General features: G+C 36.6%; 1 protein-coding gene across 2 annotated transcripts in view; it reads left to right on the top strand.

Annotated features, from left to right (window-relative positions):
• LOC127415252 (FAS-associated factor 1-like) overlaps positions 1-19,143 on the top strand; it is a 131,519-nt gene that overhangs the window by 110,834 nt on the left and 1,542 nt on the right. For both annotated transcript variants that reach the window (XM_051653927.1, XM_051653926.1), the window contains exons 16-19: positions 630-710; positions 947-1,024; positions 7,480-7,695; positions 18,020-19,143. The exon at positions 18,020-19,143 is cut by the window's right edge. In XM_051653927.1, coding sequence (XP_051509887.1) covers positions 630-710; positions 947-1,024; positions 7,480-7,695; positions 18,020-18,103 — 459 coding nt within the window. In that variant the 3' untranslated portion in view covers positions 18,104-19,143. The remainder of the gene's footprint in view (positions 1-629; positions 711-946; positions 1,025-7,479; positions 7,696-18,019) is intronic.

The following is a 19,143-nucleotide window of genomic DNA, read 5'->3' as shown; positions in this document are numbered from 1 at the left end:
CCAAGCGATTGTTACCAGGATAGATGTGCTCTCATTGGAAGAGGATTCAGATAATGCAATTCACAATGTTACAAAATAAATAAAAGCATCCTTTAATGTTTGTATTCACTTCAAAAGCTAAATACAATGACCCCTAAAAGTATTTGAGCACTTAAACCATAAAAGAAAATATATTAATGTGTTTGCACTATATAAAAAATTATAAAACCAATTGTATTTATTTTAAAGAAAGAAAGCACACTTTTTTGTTGTTGTAGGTTTTCTAATTATAAAACAATATATATATATATTGATCGGAATTAAGAAAAAGAAGCAAAACATCGTACCAAAGGAAGTGTTCACACGATAAATGATGAAACCGTAGATATGCTTTTCAAAGTTAACAAAATGTTTGTATCCATCCACAATTTTTCAGTTGTTTTTCAATGTAAACATGAGCTAGAAGGATGTCTTTGACTGTTGCGCAGTGTTTCTTCAGCGTCTCGTGCAGAAGCGCTACATTTTTTAGACGCCATGTCAAGTTTCAAAAAAAAAAAAACACTTTAAAACTTTAACTGTTAAAACACATCTCGAGACACCTGTGTTCTGTCTAACATTTACGGCCCCTAACATCTACATTTTTCTTTCAGGATGAACGTGAAGCCAGAGAAATGGTCAAGAGGGAACAGGATGAAGCTTATCGTTTGTCTCTTGAGGCTGATCGTAAAAAGGTTTGGCAAGATATTACATTTCCACTCGTTTTTTTTTTAACGTTTAGTCTAAAGTATGCCTTTGATTACTGTAGGTTTAGTTTTATACTCTGATTTTTAATCAGATTAATGTAGGATGACGTAATGATATATAAAGCTGCTGAGTGATTGTGTGCATTTCTTATTTGAGTTACTTTACTGTAGTATGTTGAAGGTCTTTTTCATATTTATTGTTTTAAATGTTTCCTTTTTTACAGAGAGAAGCGCAGGAGCGAGAGGAGGCGGAGCAAGTTCGTCAGGAGCGAATCAAGAAGGAGCAGGAGGAGGAACGAGAGGTGAGATTTGGTTCAATGATGCAGTTCGAATTTCACCGGTTTGGTGACTGTTTCAATAACACGGTTTATATGACAAGCACGTTGGATGGTGCCAAGAAAAGGTGAGAATGACAATATGTAATACACCTTTAAAACAGTGTGATACAGGCCATGTAAACATGATCCTTCCATGTACAATAACAGGATTTCACAGAAATGTATTGGTTTCCGGGTTTTTTTTTTTTTTTTCTACCTGGTGCCCAGTGAAACTAAACAGACAATGTTAAGACAGATTTGTTTGCAATCTACAGTATATCATATTTCCTGCATTGTGTTACTATTACTTTGTGAAACCTATTTGTTTCAACTAATGAGTTTAAAGAGCAGGTAATGCTTCTGAAAAAAAAAACCCTTTGGATTACATGCATTTTCAGCTGCTCGATCTCATCCAGTGAAGCTAAAAAATGAACACAAAAAACACTGAGGATTTAAGCCCATATTTAGAACTGTCAATTTCACACACATTAACATTAATGCATCTCTGGATATTCCAAACATGTCACCTAAATGGGATTTCATGCCTCATAAGCCGACAAATAGCAATGTCAGTCATAAAGCTTCACATTCTGTCTTAACCGCACTCATCAAACATACAGTTTACATTGTTAGACAAATCACATACATATTTGTGATCCGCCTGCGGAACCTTGCTGTGTTTGCATTATTATCTGTTTTCCCTGTATATGAGCTGTACAAAACGACAGGTGCATGTCACAGCACTGACACTCTCACAAAGACTCCATTAAAAAGTGTCACGGAAAGTTAAGTCTCACCTGTAGACTTAGGAGTGAGCAAATATCCCCCTTCCCTATCAGCTGATCAGTGCCGGTGAAGAGTACAATACTGTGTTAACATTTAAATATATGTATTACAGATGGTGTGGTCTAATGCACTCAGTTTGCTGCACAAAACAAAAAGTAATACTTATTTTATTAATTTAGTGTGCCAAGAAATACCACACACACACACACTTTAAAGAAATAGTTCACCCAAAAATTCTGTCATTATTTACTCACCTTAATATCACTCCAAACCCATATGACTTTCTTTCGTGGAACATTAAAGAATATTTTTTTTTTTTTTTTTTTTTTTTTATGCGTCTTTTTGCCATATAATGAAAGCAAATAGTGACTCCAGGCTGTCAATCTCCATAAATGTGAAAAAAATAAATACAAAAAATAAAATACAAATAAGACCACAGTAAAAGTAGTCAATACAACTATGCACTATTTTCCAAATCTTCTGAAGACATACGCTCACTTTGTATTATGAATACTCATTATTCACTTTTAAATCAAATCATTAATCCCGTTTTCAGCATGCAAATTATATATATAATGAATAAGCCAATAACATTAAACTCGTTGGTTTACTTATACTGTGCTTTTGTTTATTTTTTTGTCCTTTATGGAATTTGACAGCCCAGAGTCACTTTTACTTTTATTATATGGCAGGAAGTGTCAAGATTTTTGGAAAAATGTCTTTGTTTTTCATGGAGGAAAGTAAGTCATACAGGTTTGTAACCTATGTTGGGTAAATTACTTAAAAATAGTAATCCACTACAAATTTCTAATTTTTTATCTAAATGTGTAATCAGATTATATAGCTAATTACTTCATTGAAAAAATAATCACATTACTAATTACTTTACTTTTAAGTTACTTTCTAAAACACTTATCGGCTCAATAAATTCAAAACAATATATTAATGTATATTTCTTGTTCATTGGTACACACAAGTCATACACAGCACCTCACATTCCTTTTTCACAATGACTTGTTATGGGGCAATAATTCATGTATATTAGAGATATGCATAACCCTATAATGTACTTAAAAGAAATTAAATTAATTCAAAGTCAGTAAATGTAATCTGATTACAAAAATTTTAAATGTATTATCACTACTTTTTTGTCTAAAAAGTAATTTGATTACAGCGATATATTACTCTGTAATTTGATTACACCCAACAACTGTTTGTAACGACATGAGGGTGAGTAAATTATATCAAAAAAATATTTTTGAGTAAACTATCCCTTTAATAAGATCTTTGCTCACCAAAGAAACACCCACACACAAAGTACACAGCTCAAAACATTTAGTTTAAGCGGAAAGCTGATAACCCAGGGGACACTCCCCAGTGCCAGATTATTGTCTGTTTATTCAGCAATAAATACTTACCAGGCCTGCTCAGGTGAAACTGCTATATAAGATGTTTTGTCACTTTTAGCAAAACAGGCTTTAACAAAAGCTTGTAATTAGTTCAGTTCAATCTCTCTGTCTTTGCGTCTCCATTCATGTCAGAACCTGGTGTGTAGGTTACAGTGTAGACCTTCAAACAAACGATACCCTACAATAGCTCACTTTATCTTCATTTAATGCTTGTTGTGGACAAAGCTTTTAATATAAGGCATATTGTGGAGAGGTAAACACAAAGATGGCCTTCAGACGAAGTAATTGTGTCAGATCTGTTTTCAGCTTTGTGTGTCTGCGTGTGAGTGTGTGTGGGTGCTGTTAACTCAGCAGCAATCTTGTATTTTAATGAGAGCAGGATTTAAAATTGTTCACCTGCTGTCTGTAATGAAGCCAAGGGGAGCTGAGGCCCTTTACACGCTCGAAGAAAACACACACACACACACATACTGATAAAATCACCTGCACTAAACTCCAACTGACAGTTATTTGTTTTTTTTTCCCCCCATGCTCCTCTGTGAAACGTCTCTTTTTCATGCTTTTATGATGATGGAGTCACGCCTTTGGACGTGAATTTCCAAGCTGTGAAACGGGTGACATCTCACCGATTCCTAATCTCTGCTGCAGAGATCGCCCGTTTAGTTTGTTTAGTTTGTTGTTATGACATAACAAACATCTCTATGATGTCGTAGCAATCAAACAGTTAGGGGTTACACACAATTGTAATTAACCTTACTTGCTCTTCAAGTGCTTAGGAGAAAGATTAGATGCAAATATCTCACATCATTTTTTTTTTGTCTATTCAAGGTTGAATGACACCAAGTAGAGATGAAAGATATAAGAGGTGTTTTGGCTACCTTTTAAAGGGATAGTTCACCCAAACATGAAAAATCTGGCATCATTTATTCAACCTGAAGTTTTTCCAAACCCATATGACTTCCTTTTGTGGTTCCACACATTATTAAGATGGGTTTGAATGAGGGTGAGTAAATGATGACGGAATTTTTATTTTTGGGTGAACTATCTCTTTTAGTCTTGACATAAGACATAACAAACACAGGGTTCCCATGCATCCTGAAAAACCTGGAATTTTGCAATTCAGTTTTCCAGTCTTGGAAAAGTCATGAAAAATGATTTTAAAAAAATACCTAAATGTCTTGGAAAATAATTATTTGTCCTGGAAAATATTTTAATATAATAAACCTGTAGCGACTGTCACAAAGTTTTTTTTTGTTTTGTTTTTTTACCTGTACAAAAATATGGTAACGTTGGGGACTCTGAATAGGTGTCAAATACATTTTTAAATTTTTTTTATCATTTTGTCACTGCTGGCTTCTGCATGTTGTGAAACAGCATCAGCGTAACAACATAATCTCAGTCCGATTGAGCATCTGTGGAATGTGTTGGATCAACAAGTCCGATCCACGACGGCTCCACCTTGCAACTTACAGGACTTGAAGGATCTGCTGCTAATGTCTTGGTGCAGATACCACAGGACAACTTCAGGGGTCTTGTAGAGTCCATGCCTAGGCAGGTCGGTGCTGTTTTGGCGGCCTACGGAGGACCAACAGCATATTAGGCTGGTGGTCATAATGTTTTGGCTCATCAGTATGTATTTAATTAAAACACAGCTTTTTGGGTTTTAATAATATCACTGGGCCATGCAGCAAACTGCTTATCCGGAGGTGAGAAACTGCAGTCAAAAACACACAGAAACGCTAAATTAAAGTTTGATTTAGATTGACACATAAAATGGGACAAAAAGGCAAAAAAAAAAATATATATATATAGATAGATAGATAGATAGATAGATAGATTTCTACTGTTTTTTTTATTACTGTAAAAATAATTCGGTGTTATGTAAAACATTTTTGAGTAATTCTATTTTCATTTGATTAAAGTTTTAATGAATTCATTTGAATAGACATCCTTTTGATAAAATGTCATTAAACTGTTGAATACGGAATTCAGATAAAATAACTATCTAATAATCACAATATACATCATGACTTCTTGTGTGTTTTTGCTTAAATATTACACCGGTTGGACTCGTAAAAGTCCTGGAAATGTCTTGGAAAATTGTGCCTTAAAAAGAGTGAAAACATTGAAACATCTTTGTGATGTCATAGAGGCAATAACAATCAGAGTGTGTTGGGTTACACACAATTGTAATTAACCTCACTTGCTCTTTAAGAGCATAGAGGAAAGATTAGTTGCACATGGCAAATCATAAATTAATTTCTGTGTCTCCTCAAGTTTGAATGACACCAGGTTAAGAGATAAAAGATACTAGAGGCGTGTTTTTGGAACCAGCTGTTACAGTTTGGTGTTTGTGTGTGTGTATCTGTGTGGATGTGGCATTCATTTCCAATGTTACCAATGCATTATTTCTACGACATTGTGTGTGTGTGTGTGTGTGTGTGGGTGGGTGGGCAGGTTTAAGTGGTTTACGAGGACTTTTTTTAAGGTTACACACTGGTAATTACAAGGATATTATGCTATAAATGTGGTTCATGAGGACATTTCTAGTGTCCCCATAATTTAAATCGCTTAAAAAAACATACTAAACGATGTTTTATTGAAAATGTAAAAATGCAGAAAGTTTTTTGTGAGGGTTAAGTTTAGGGTTAGGGGATAGAATCTATAGTTCGTACAGTATAAAAATCATTATGTCTGTGGAGAGTCCTCGTAATGATAGCTGCACCAACGTGTGTGTGTGTGTGTGTGTGTGTGTGTGTGTGTGTGTGTGTGTGTGTAAACAAGGCAGTAAGATGCTCTCCACCTGGAGTCTATCCAAGCACACTTGCACATACCCAAACCACAGCACCTCAGTGGGGTCGCAGTGACAATAGGACCACTGGAGGGAAACAAACAGCAGAAATGTATAGAAGAGGAGAGAGGGGAATTGTCTTCTGTGATTTGGACTCTTTTGTGACACAGAGAGAGGATGAAAGGAAGACGGGGAGTGGTGATGTCATTATTCTCTCCCGTCAGGTGCTACACACTCGCACACTATTTGTTTAGCACAGTGAAAAGGATGCTCCTTAGTGCCCTTTGTGTGCAGGGACCTGGAAACACACAGACACATACATACACACATACATCCCGAGCAAGAGTTGGAGAGAGACGCTGTTCGGCCCCCAGAGAGCTTTTTACACGCGGCTCCTACCTAAGGGAGTGGGGCCGGCACGCGCTCACACAAGCCACCTGCTGCTAATGAGCTACTGTTGTACACTTTGATGAAATATAATTGCATTATGGTGTGTAAATAAAGCCTGCGTGTTTTGTCACAGCATATGCTGCCCAGTGTCACAACAGGAACAACAAGCTGGAGTTGAAAAGCCCAGAGGAACAGCAGGTCGTGCTCCATGTCATTGGAGATGCTATTCCCTCACCTCTCTCTCTTTCTCAGTTTCGCTCTTGTTCTCTTTATCTGTGTATGTGTCTTCTCGCTGTTTCCCCCCATCCATCGCTTTTATGTTTTCCCCCTCCGACCCGAGGAGAAAATTACAGTGTGATATTTCTATGACGTGTAAAATGAAAATATTTTTGCTCTTCCAGTAACGTTCAAGCTGTGATGGAGTGCTAAATTTAGGACCATGACACACAACTTGAGAGCTGCGTTTTAAGCGTACTCTTAAGATCTATATAAATATATACTGGGGCATAAAAGTCCACTTGTTAAAGCTGCTATTTTGCTTTTTTCTAATTTAAAAATGTTTTTTTGTTTTTTTTATTTTTTTTATTACAAATATTATTAGCATAACAGTTGGAAGGTAAGTTGAAATGAAAAGTTTATTTTCAGAATTTCTTAGCATTTGGTATGTTTTCCTTTTATTTTTATAAAAGTCTGTGGAGAAAGAGCATGTTGTGTGCTTCAGTGGAAGCAAGGAAATCTGACCTTTCATATAAAGGTGTTAGTATGGTCAATATCACAAAATTGACTTTCTCATTCATTTTATGTCATTATATTTATTTGTGTATTTCCAATTTAAATTGAATTTTAAATCCCTGATTTTTTTATGTGGACTCAGACTCTTGATCCCCACAGTATAATGTGGTATAATAAAATGTACAATAACAACATGTTTTTATGGTCATTTTAATTTTTAATGACCTATAAATCTCTGAATTCAAAACAGAACTGTTGTAAACTGTACATGATTAATGAGATACATGCCTATTGTTTTACCCTTGACATTTTGTGTAATGCCCCCTCCACAGGCTATCCGTCTCTCATTGGAGCAGACACTGCCACCAGAGCCCAAAGAGGACGATGGAGAGCCAATCAGCAAGCTGCGTATCCGGACGCCTAGTGGCGAGTTTTTGGAAAGGCGATTCCTGGGCAACTGTAAACTCCAGGTCCTGTTCGATTTCGTTGCCTCTAAGGGCTACCCATCCGATGAGTTCAAACTGCTCACCACCTTTCCACGCAGAAATGTGAGTTCACACATGATTACCCAGCTATCTAAATGGGGACTTGCTGTAGATTTCTTTAAATAATGCTAATTATTAGTACTACAGATTAACCCTAACCCTAAAAGAAATGTTATTGCATTTTTAAAAATAAGAAATATTATTATTAACATTATTTTAAAATTGTTATTACTGTTATTTATCAACCACTTTTTAACTTTCTGCTTTTTCTATTATTATTTGTGTGTGTGTGTGTGTATTTTTTATTTATTTTATTTTATTTATTTTAACTACTTTTTGAGGATGTACCCAAAAATATATATATATTTTTCTTTTATAGATTTAGCTAATTTGTCTCTAAAGGATCACTAGGTTTACAAACACACACACACATATACTGTACATTGGTATTTCTGTCATTGGTAGGACTTTCCATTGACTTCTGTTGTTTTATACTGAGCTAACAATATGTTCTTTACCCTAACTTTAATTAAATCAATTTATAATTAAATAATTTAGTCATTTTATTAAGCCATTTTAAGTGCGATAACAGTTAGGAGGTCCGCACAATGTAGGTGATTTCAGGATTTCCTACATTATTGGGACATTTTGATCTTTAAACAGAAACACACACATATCATAATGGCATTACTGGTGACCATAACCCCCCACACAAACAACCCCCCCCCCCCATTACTATCTATTACATTTTCTGTGAGCATCTTTCCCCATGTTGGAACATGACTGATATTAGAGTTGAGCCCCACTGATGGTGAATATCTTTTAATTCCTGTCCATCTGTGGTGCACTAATAACTGTGTGTGTGTGTTTGAGTGAGTGTGTGTGTGTTACAGCTCAGCAGGAAAAATAGAGTGTATAATTGGCTAGTTAATCCCAGCGTGTGGCAGAACTTTGTTGCTCATATTAATCCGTGTGTGTGTGTGTGTGTGTGTACTGTACAAGTCACACACTTGCACATTAATTAAAAGCCATGCCTGGTTCATTAGTATTTCTTTTCCTCTTGTGTATTTATTTTTTTTACATCTATCCACAAGTGCATTAATAATTTGCGGAATATTAATTGCGGTCCTCGTAAGCACAAAGGTGCACTGGCTACTTCGGATACAGTCAGCAGTTCTCTCCTCTGTATGCGTGTGTGTTTGTTCATGTATGAGAGAGCTCTGTCATAAAAGTGCTGGGTTTGTGTGTGCTCTGCAGCAGGTAGATAACAAGCACTACACTTAACGACTTGACTAATTAACAGCATGGAAACAGAAATGGGCTTTCCATTAATCAAGAGATGTGCGCAGGCCTGCCCAGACAGCATGTTATCCAAACCCTTTGGGGACCAGTGCTAAGGCCCCCAACAAACTCAAACACACACACAAAATGCCTTACACACTTAGCACCCACATAAACACTCAGTGTCTGCTTAAAACACTCGTATACATGGTCAAACGTTCCTTCAACACATTTTCAAACCCAAACACCATTTCACACGTTGCATTGCAGTTATTCACAGTCTCTGTTCAGAAAACAAAAGAGATTCAAGTTGTATGTTTCTGTAGAGGGTGAAGTGTATCCAGCATATCCAGGAAAAGGAAAGCAGGAAAAACAGGCTGTGTTTGTGATTGTGACTACAGTGCCTAAGTTTAATCCTTTCTCTCTCTCTCTGTCTGCCTCTTCTAATTAAAATCATCTCTGCCACAGACTCTCTCTATCCCTCCCACAGGATTAGACCATGAGCACTATTGCATTTGTAATTCTGCACAAATGTTTAAACTTCATCTCTCTCTCTCTCTTTCTCTCCCCTCCTCCTCCTCTGCTCTCCGCATCCAAAACCAAGATAATTGCCAGCAATAAGAGAGTGATTAAACAGAGAGGAGTTTAAAGCGAGAGAGAGATGGAATAAGTGTCTGAAGGCTTTTGTTTCATTTGTGGCCTGCGAGGGTCTGTGTTTGTCAGTGAGCTGTTTGTTCTTTTCATCCTTTTGATGGACAGATCCAATGCACCTGCACTTTTCTGAACGAGAGCATGAGGAAGGATTAGAAACCAGCCTCAGGATTGCCTTTCTACTCATAACACTCATTAATGTCAAGGCACAATCATATAGATACTCACACCAGTGTTTAGAGGACCTCCGATCATCTGACGATGTTTTGTTTTTTGTGAAGTTATCCAACTGGGGTTCCTACATTACCCCTTCATTTTCACTGAAATAGTGCTGGTGCTGGAGCCAGTTCGCGGATCTGCAAACCTCTCTCAGGCCACATCCACACTAATAGGTTTTTGTTTGAAAACGCATTGATTTTGCTACATTTACACCTCTCGTCCACACTACAACGGTATTTTCCTTCACTGAAAACAAAGCGTTTCGAAAACATTCCATTACCGCATACTTGGAAGACGCTAATGTTAGAAAACAAAACGGTGGATTAGTGTGGATGTGGCCTCTGAATCTGCCCACATTTCCACTGACTTGAAAGCCGAATGATGTTACTACAAAACCTGCTAACCAAAAAATGTTGAATCACGTTTTTTGTTTTTTTTTAACTAGTCTTATTCTGAGTTTTCAAAACATATTTTGCCATCCAAAGTAATTTAGTCAATGTCTTTAAGTCATCATGTTGATGGAACTGTCAGAAGCTATTTACGTAAATATGTAATTAATACAATTCATGGCTTCATGACACATGGCTTATTTGTAAAAAAAAAAATAATAATAATAATAAAAAAAATTTAAAAAAAATAATAATAATAATTAAAAAAAAAGAATATATATATATATATATATATATATATATATATATATATATATATCTGCTGAGAAAGGCTCTCAAATAAAAATAATTCAATATGATATTTAAATAATTATAAAAAAAAGTTATATTTAAATCATTCTGAATATAAAATATTTTATAAATATAATGATCCAGATCATTAAAATGCATTAAGACAAAAAAAAAAAATAGTGGCTTTGGAAGGCAATATGTTGTTTATTTCCATATTATTGAACATTGGTCTACAGTCTACAGTGATCCATTTTGCAGTTGAATTTGTCAATCTGTTAGAGAGAAATTTATTATAAGGGATTTTCAATGGACGCATCAATGTACACCTGCATCAGACAGATGCTTTTGGAGTGTATCACTTTGGTAGCGTTGTGTTATAAACAGTGTTTTTAGGTTGATGTGTCAAGTGAAAAGTAGTTTGAAACTTATAAAAACACGTCTCGAAATCCCTGCGTTCGGAATTGCGCTCCGTCCAGCTGTTTTTGAAAGCAACGCATTCTTATCTTGTGCTGTCACTGGTTTCAAGTAAGCCTGAGTATAGTTTGTTGTCTGTTAACTTTTTTTTAACATGTTATTTTTTTATATAATTAACCAGCAGATTTAAGCGGTCAGTGTTGAGCAGTTTTTTTTTTTGTTTTTTTGTTTTTTTGCCTAGAACTGCCTTTTTTTCAGTGGAAATGCACGGAACAGCTCGACGAGGAACCAGGACTGTTTCTGTGCAAAAGTGGTACATTTTTCAGACCAGTTAATGTAATATCACATCCACTTTAGCATGTATAATTCATCACTATGTCCATAGAGAGCCATTTCGGGTCATGTCGTTTCAGGTCCCTGACGTCAGTATGAGGCCTATCTGTGCATTTTTGTTGTCGTCTTGCCTTTAGACCCCCCACCCCCTTAGCATCTCGTGATCATGCTAAAGACAAGCAGGAGCCAGAACTGACTTCTCCCCAGAGGTGGAAGCCCTTGTGCTCCCCAACCACCCCCCCCCACCCCTTCATCCCTGCCTTAGAACGGCCCTTAGCAAAGTCTTACTCCAACACCATGCTAACGCCCTCACTGCTCCTGCAGGCAGATAATGATCTCCCACCGCTTTCCTAATTGGCCAAATAAACACTCCACAACACAGTGTTAACACAGACCTGGCTATTGGGTTTTAATTCATAGTGGAGAGCCTTAAATGGCTTCATTAGAAACGCATTGCTTCAGCTGTATATTTTTTTTCGTTCTTTTTTTTTTTTTTTGTGGTTGGTTTGTTTTTCTCTTTTTTCTTTCTGTTTGGAAAACCACATCTCTCGTGTCTGGTCTTTATTTTCATTCTCTCTTAATTGTTATTGCTGGGCCTTTTATTAACGCTAATGAACGGCAGTATATAATTGTCTGGGTTTTGAAGTGGAGATGTTCAGTTTAAACAAGTCGCGGACCGTATCAGGGTGGGCTGGCATTGAGCTTATTACTAATTTACTTTTAAATGTTTTGACTGCGTGATTCAGAAGACAAACCTTTGTAAAAGCGTGCACATATTTAAAGCATAATAATGCCCTTGCTTGGTTTACTTTGCCTCAGCCTGGTAACATACACCTGCTTTGATGAAACTCTGCATTGTCATTTTAATGAGTTTTTACTATGTTATTGATCAGGTTAATCCTAAATTATACTAATAATGAAATTAATTAAACTAAACCGGCAGCTGCTAGTAAATCATCTTTTTACTGTGCACTAGACATATCATCATGCTTTTATTTTCAGTATTGACTTCCTGAGGGAGAGGGCTTTTTTAAATAGTCTGCTTGTCGAAATGTACACAGTACAGTTGATGATGCCAATTAGTTTTCTTTTGTGTTCTTGCTTTCTTTTTGTTTCAGAAGTACTGCTCAAATTTCATGTGAAAACACGGTAATTACACTAACAGTGCTGATAAATTTTGCATTCAGCTGTGCAGATTTTTTATGACAAGGAACCTGTTTTAAAAATGAGTGCCACAATATTTGTGTATCTTTCCCAAAGGAAACGTTTCCAAATGTGTGTTTAAAAGAGTAACTCAAATAAAAGTAATTAACTAAAGTAATAAATAGTAAAAATAATAAAAATTTACAGTATAAGCAGACAAAAATGTTTATTAGAACTGGGATACTCTGATATCAAGTTCAATAATTTAACTTGCAAACATAAGAAGCCTTTAGTGCAACTCTGAGTTTCTAAAGCACCTGCTAAACTTGATTAAACTAAAACATGATTGACGCATTCCATTTGCAGGTGCTGATGTTTTTCATTATAAACAATATTTGATTTTGTTTGGAGATCACTCATTAGGCTTTTATTTTTACTGCATTTGAAACTTTTTTGCCTGGTCGTAATTTTTTAAAACTAGTCTTCATGAGGCAATTTTGCATTGATTCTGTTTAGTAGTTGGCACGGTCACCAGGCCCAGAAGTCGAGTAGCACTTTACTTTTGGAGAGCTTGAGCTTATATCTCTTTCTTTTGCCCCTTTTCCTCTGGTCATCTGGGCGGTTGTCCTGTGTTTGTTTGGTGACTGTGTGGGGCCGTTGAAGATGAGTGTGTTAAAGGTTTAACTGGATTACCTGCCATCAACATCATCAAGGCCCAAAGAAAACAGCCACCCAGCCCTCTCCTCCGTCACACGGCCACTTCTTCTGCTTTAATAAACCTTCTCAGGATTATGGCGATATGAGTCTCCACACCTCTCAAATGATCTCTTTTCTTCTTCTGTTTACTTTGACCATTGGAGAACGTATTATTCATCAGTGGAGATCACACAATTCGGGCACGTTTGAATTCATCTGATTTTAACAACTTCCATTAGACAGAAAGGTTAAGGTTGTCAGTGGGGTGGGTGGGTTAATCAAGCTTTAATTTCATGACTCTGAGTGTGTGTTTGTGTGTCAGCTGAAAAGGTGTTAGAAAGCACTCTGTGTTGTTCAGAGAAGTCTAATTTAATTCAGGAGGGCCAAACAGAAGGTTCTGAAGAGACTAACAAGTGCTGGGAAAAGAGGGAGGGAGTGAGAGAGGGAAAAAGAGCGAAAGACAAGGAGAGAGCAGAAAAACAACAGCTTTGTTTGTTGACAGATGCTTCTCCTCTTATGGTCTGTTAATTGGATAACAATGTAAACAATCACCCATGGCATCTGTCTCCTGCCATAAGAGTGCCACCTTGTTTCTCTCCTTCCCCTTCAAAAGAGAACAGTCATCAACACAAACACAACCACACACCTGCGTCACCCTAAAAACCTCATTTGCTTCTACCTGATGCTGGGGTGTTATCGCAGGCTTTCGGTTTAATTTCCATTTTAAGTTTTTTGTAAGCTCTCCTTTAAAAGATGGTTGTGCCCCCACGGTGGAAACGATGTGTTTTACTCTCTCTCTAGTACGACCCCCCTCCTGTGGCCTCAGGTCAGGCTCAAAAACAAAAGGCACAAGTGACACGCTAAAATGAGGTTTGGGGCAACAGAGCTAATGTGCTGAAATGGGTGTGATAACGGTCCTCCCTACCACCCCACCCTCCCATCTGAGACGCCCAAGTGCTTTCACCAAGTGCAATACTAAGCTTTCACCTTGAACTGTGTGTATAGTGCTTCATGCCCAGCTGTGTCCCAATGAGGCCTTTACCTTAGAATATTTCATCTTTACATGTATAATGTGGTTTATTTTACAGTTAGTGTTTTTGCATCATCATATTTCTTTTTAGAAAAATATTCCAGGTTAAATGCATTCTGTGTATTACAAATTATTTCAACCCTCAGTTTAGAACCACAAAAGATGAATGAGTGTACAGTAACGCCCTTACAGTGGAAGTCTATGGGGGTTTATAAGAGATGTGAAGCTTTTGTTAAAGCACCTACAGTATATTCTCCAGTAAAAAAAATAAAAATAAAATGTTTGAGTTCTAAATTTGTCTAAATCGTCCTTTATATTGAGGTTTGATGGAACACTAACTGCCAATGAATTGTTATCATTAGTGGTGATTATTAGTGGTTCTTGCTCATTTTTATGGTTAGGCATTAGTGATTTTTTTCTAAAATTAATACATTTTCAGCATGCGCTTAAGTATTAATTTCCATCCAGAGCATGAACGACAGAGGTGGGTTATTATTTTTTACAAGCGATCAGACTGGATTGATTGGATTTTCGCATGGAGAACAATAAATTGAGTGAAATAATTGCATAGACTTGTATTGAAGGAGGGACCCGAGGAATATCTAGGGACCCAGTTGCAAAAAACTCCTTAAATTAAGAAAACCCTTAGTTATAATTTTAAGTATATTGTTACTTTTTTTTTGTTTTTTTTGAGTTTTTTTTTTTGTTTTTTTTTTTGGAGTTTTTCTTAACTTAAAAGGGTTTCTTGCAACCCAGCCCAGAATAGGAACACACTAATTTGTCTTTGGAGTTGTTTTAAAATATGTTCCAAATAGCTACATCAATGTCATGATTTTTAAGTAATGGACGATTTTTAAGCAATGGACGAATATAAACAATATAGACATATGGGGAGACCGGGGCTAGTTGTCACAGGGGGAGGTTGTCACAAAGGCAATATCTCAGTAATGATAACATTTGGAGTCAGAAGTCCAATTGTGTAAATGTGTGTTTTCTCTAGCAGAGGTTTTGTATGTTGATTTGAAACACTTATTTCAAACCCTCTTAAATTAGAAAAAATGACCCTCCAAAGTTAATTTTCTCTTTCATCAGATTTGTATTATATGCTCTTGGGTAAACAAGCAAACATAATCAAAGCGCATAGGTTCAAATGTATTATGAAAGCAGATTTTTAGCAAAATGTTTAAATGTGTTCTTAAGACAAAGTTATTTTTCATGATAGGCAGCTTGTCACATGTTTTAAATATCATACATTTATACAATTAATCAGGTGCAATATTTGTTGGCCAAAACAATTTGATATTTTTGGACGTTACCTTGTCCGTTTTTGTTGTTTTATGAATCGTTTTGTGCTTCAGAATTGTTTAACCTCGTGCGACCCCACATACACATGCGTGTACGTTGTATTTTGGCTTCGCTATACGCAGCGCATAATTTAAATTAATTTAAACCAACTGATCTCAGTTCAGGAGACTCTGTGCTGTCAGTAAAGGGTTAAACTTTCAACACAGAGTCATGTGACCAAACAATATGGCACAGTGGCGTTTGTCTTTTGGGAGAAACGCCAACAAAACTACATCTGCTAAGAAACCTAATTAAGCTTTTACACTGATGTCTGTTTGACTCAAAAGATTATAATTTCATCCGATATGCCATTTTTAAAATTTCAGCAATTTATCGTGAAACTCCATGCTGATAAACACAATGTACACTAATGTGTATTTTACTAAATGCTGAAAAATGTTGCTTTCAGAGTTGCTTTTTATGGAGTTAGGATGAAAATAGGGTGCATTTTGAACTATTCTGAGACCAGTGCAGACAGATAGCACACTAGAGATTAAGTCATTCACTAAATAGGGAGCAAGGGATCAAGGGAGCATCCTATAGCTCTCTATGCAGCTAAGTGCATTCACTCCTAAAATCCAAACAAAAGATCAGTTTCAGGCTGCAGATGATGTTTGAACCACTCAACATGTTTGGCAGACATGGGCCAATGGTAATTGCTACATAGATTCAGAATTTATAATGTACAGAATTAATTATGCTAATTTCAGATGTCTGTAACATCTCAAAAACATGAATAACCAACACTCCTGGAAACGTCATAAAAAATGGATACAAAACAAATAGGACTTTCTATAGCTTGGCATTATTTTACATTTCACAACTTAGTCCCGCTGTCCACATATGTTGCCATTAATTTTTAGGCAATGTATTTGCTCTAGATTTTTATTTTTGTTTGTTTGTTTTTTTGCATGTTTATTAGGAGTTACTAGTTACCAATCAAAAAGGGAAATTGAAAATGCATACCGCAGTCATGCTCAGATCTCAGGAGGTTAATTTTTTTAATTCTGCTAAAAAGCCTATAATAGGCTGTGTCATGCTGGCATAGGTTTAAATGAAACCTACGCTACTGGTTTAATGGCAGGTTCCATTGTGACAACTTACCCCATAAAGTGTGACAACATGCCCGATATTAGTTCAATGAACTGTATCTTTTTTTCCTGGGCAGAAACAATTGAATAACTAAAATAAACCCACCCTGAGAATGTTCACTGGAGTTAAAAGTGTGACAGTTAGCACAGATCTCACCTACATGTTACACATTTACCATTTTGGTTAGAATGTTTCTATTTCATCAGCTTTGCAATATCCAGTAAAATCTTGCCTGCTCTCACAGAAACTCCACAATATGTTAGCTTTATTCTTTGACCCCCGTGACCTTCCAGCCCAGCTGCTTTCAGCTCTGTGTTTTAATTACAAGCATGGAGACCTGGAGGGGTCTTCAGAACACAGAATAGGTCTTAATCAGAGCCCTGTCACCAGGCTGCAGTTAAGCCCCTGTGCTGAGCGCTGTAGCTGTGCAGTGTGTGGACACCCAGGTGTGAGCAAAGGCCCCATGTAACAAGAGAACACTCTGCTATTAGCTCACTACAATGCAGCCATCATCTCCTGCTCTCCTTTTCTCACTCTCGCCACAGGATCACAAGCCGCTTACGTAAACTCCTCGCCACTCTTCATCATCTCGGCAATGATCTGCAAAATCCCCAAACTGAGACTTGGCTCTGACATGATGTTCATCACAAATGTCATTTTTTGGACGTCAGGTAGTTTGCTGTTAAAAAATGTGGCTATGATGTTCAGATTGTGGTGATCTTCGAAAATGAAGTTAGGCGGTTGAGCTCGTCTCTTATTCTTTGCTGATGAGTTCTGAGTTCTCACCTCATTGCTGTGGCACAGCTATTGTGTTGGGTTTGGATCGGTCCATTTGCGATAACAAACAGCAACTATCTCAAAAGGAAACAGGACACGTACCTCACACGGGGACATTATCACATTACAGGGCTAACCAATGACATCAGAAGGCCAGACCCCACACATCGCATAGTTTAGCGGTCACGGTCTGAGCTGGGCTCCTATATACTAATTGAAAGTTTGTAATAGATTGCAATGATTTTTTGTATTGAGCAATTAATTTTCAAGTTTACTTTTCACTAACTTTTTTTTAATTTTTTTTTATATATATATATGATAACACAAATTCACCATGGCAACGAATATGGTGATGCACTAAGTCGGGGGTTTTCAAAAATGTTTTGAAAATATTTTGGGATCCCAAAATATGACGATTCTCTTGTGAGGGATCCTTTGAAAGCATGTAGGTTGCAAGGAAAGTAAGATGAGTACAGTAATAATACATTTTTAAATAATATTTTAAAGATTTTTTTTAATTTTTTTATTGCTGTTAAAAACTATGACTGGCAAAATTAATCACGATCAGTGTCATGATTTCAGAAGAATAAAATTTGATAAAATTGTTTTTATAATTTTTACATTACATTCTGTACATTTATTTATTTTTTTTATTATTTTTATTATTATAAATATTCTTGTATCAGAGTGTTAATGGTCGGTGGTCTATTTCTTTGTCTCTCCCCAGATAACGCAGTTAGACCCAGCATGGAATCTGGTGGAGGCCAAACTCTTTCCTCAGGAGACCCTTTTCCTGGAGGCTAAAGAGTAGAACCCATCCAGGATGAGCGTGAAAAAGAATAAGCAAAGAACTTTTAGCATGATGTCCACAGCGACCAGACACACACCCACACACACTATCACACATGTTGCAGTGTATCTGAATGCTGAGTGTACATTTTATGCACACTGAGGCCTTCACTAGCACATGGATAAACACTCACTCACATAACTGCAGTGTAATGTTTTTTGTCCACCCAAACGTAAGATAACCGAAAAGAGAAGAAAAACAAATCATGCAAATGTGTGGAAGTCTAAAACAGCCAGCCTCACAGACAAGGGCTTCTCACTATGGCTGCTTTTTTAGACATGTTTTGTGTTGAAATGAAAGAATATCAATAAAAAAATAAACAACAAATAAATAGTCAAACAAAGAGACATTTCCTGGAGAACGCTGGACCATTTCCTATCCCCAACACTCACCAAGAGTCCCTGATTCTCAGCGTAGCCCTGGACAGCCCTTCATCACTCAGAGCCATGGCTTCTTCATGACACCCAAATTGATCATATTTGGTTTTAATCTCAACTGCATTTGTTTATTTTTCTCCTTTTTTTCCTTTTTAAGTTTGATGCTGTATTAGATTTAGGTTGATATGCATTATATAAAGAATATATGAACACGCATATGTCTTCCTATTCAAATTGAATTTTTTACTTTCATGGGTGGGTGATTTCTATCAAATCATGGCATCATCAAAAAAGCTCATGAACTCTTTGTATTTATGACAAGAGAAGATGTTTCTACTGGACACCATCCATTTTAACATGGAGCTGCTGACAAATTAATATCATAGGAGAGAAGGGATGCCACACAAGTGGTTTCCTTTGGCTTGATCTAATACAAACCAATCAGATTATTGTTCCAGTTTACTGGAATCTTGACTGTCATTGGTTGTGAGTTTTTTTTCCCCCAGCCTTTTGATTCAATTGTGAAATTACAAAATGGAAATAGTACAAATGTGATCACTGATGATGCAAACCAGCTGTGGTTAATGGTGTGATTCACTAAGGAGTGTTTGTGCCCGTGGTTCA

This window comes from Myxocyprinus asiaticus, chromosome 24 (genome assembly GCF_019703515.2).
Source record: "Myxocyprinus asiaticus isolate MX2 ecotype Aquarium Trade chromosome 24, UBuf_Myxa_2, whole genome shotgun sequence".
NCBI classification, from domain to species: domain Eukaryota; kingdom Metazoa; phylum Chordata; class Actinopteri; order Cypriniformes; family Catostomidae; genus Myxocyprinus; species Myxocyprinus asiaticus.
This window is presented reverse-complemented; position numbering and strand designations above follow the sequence as displayed.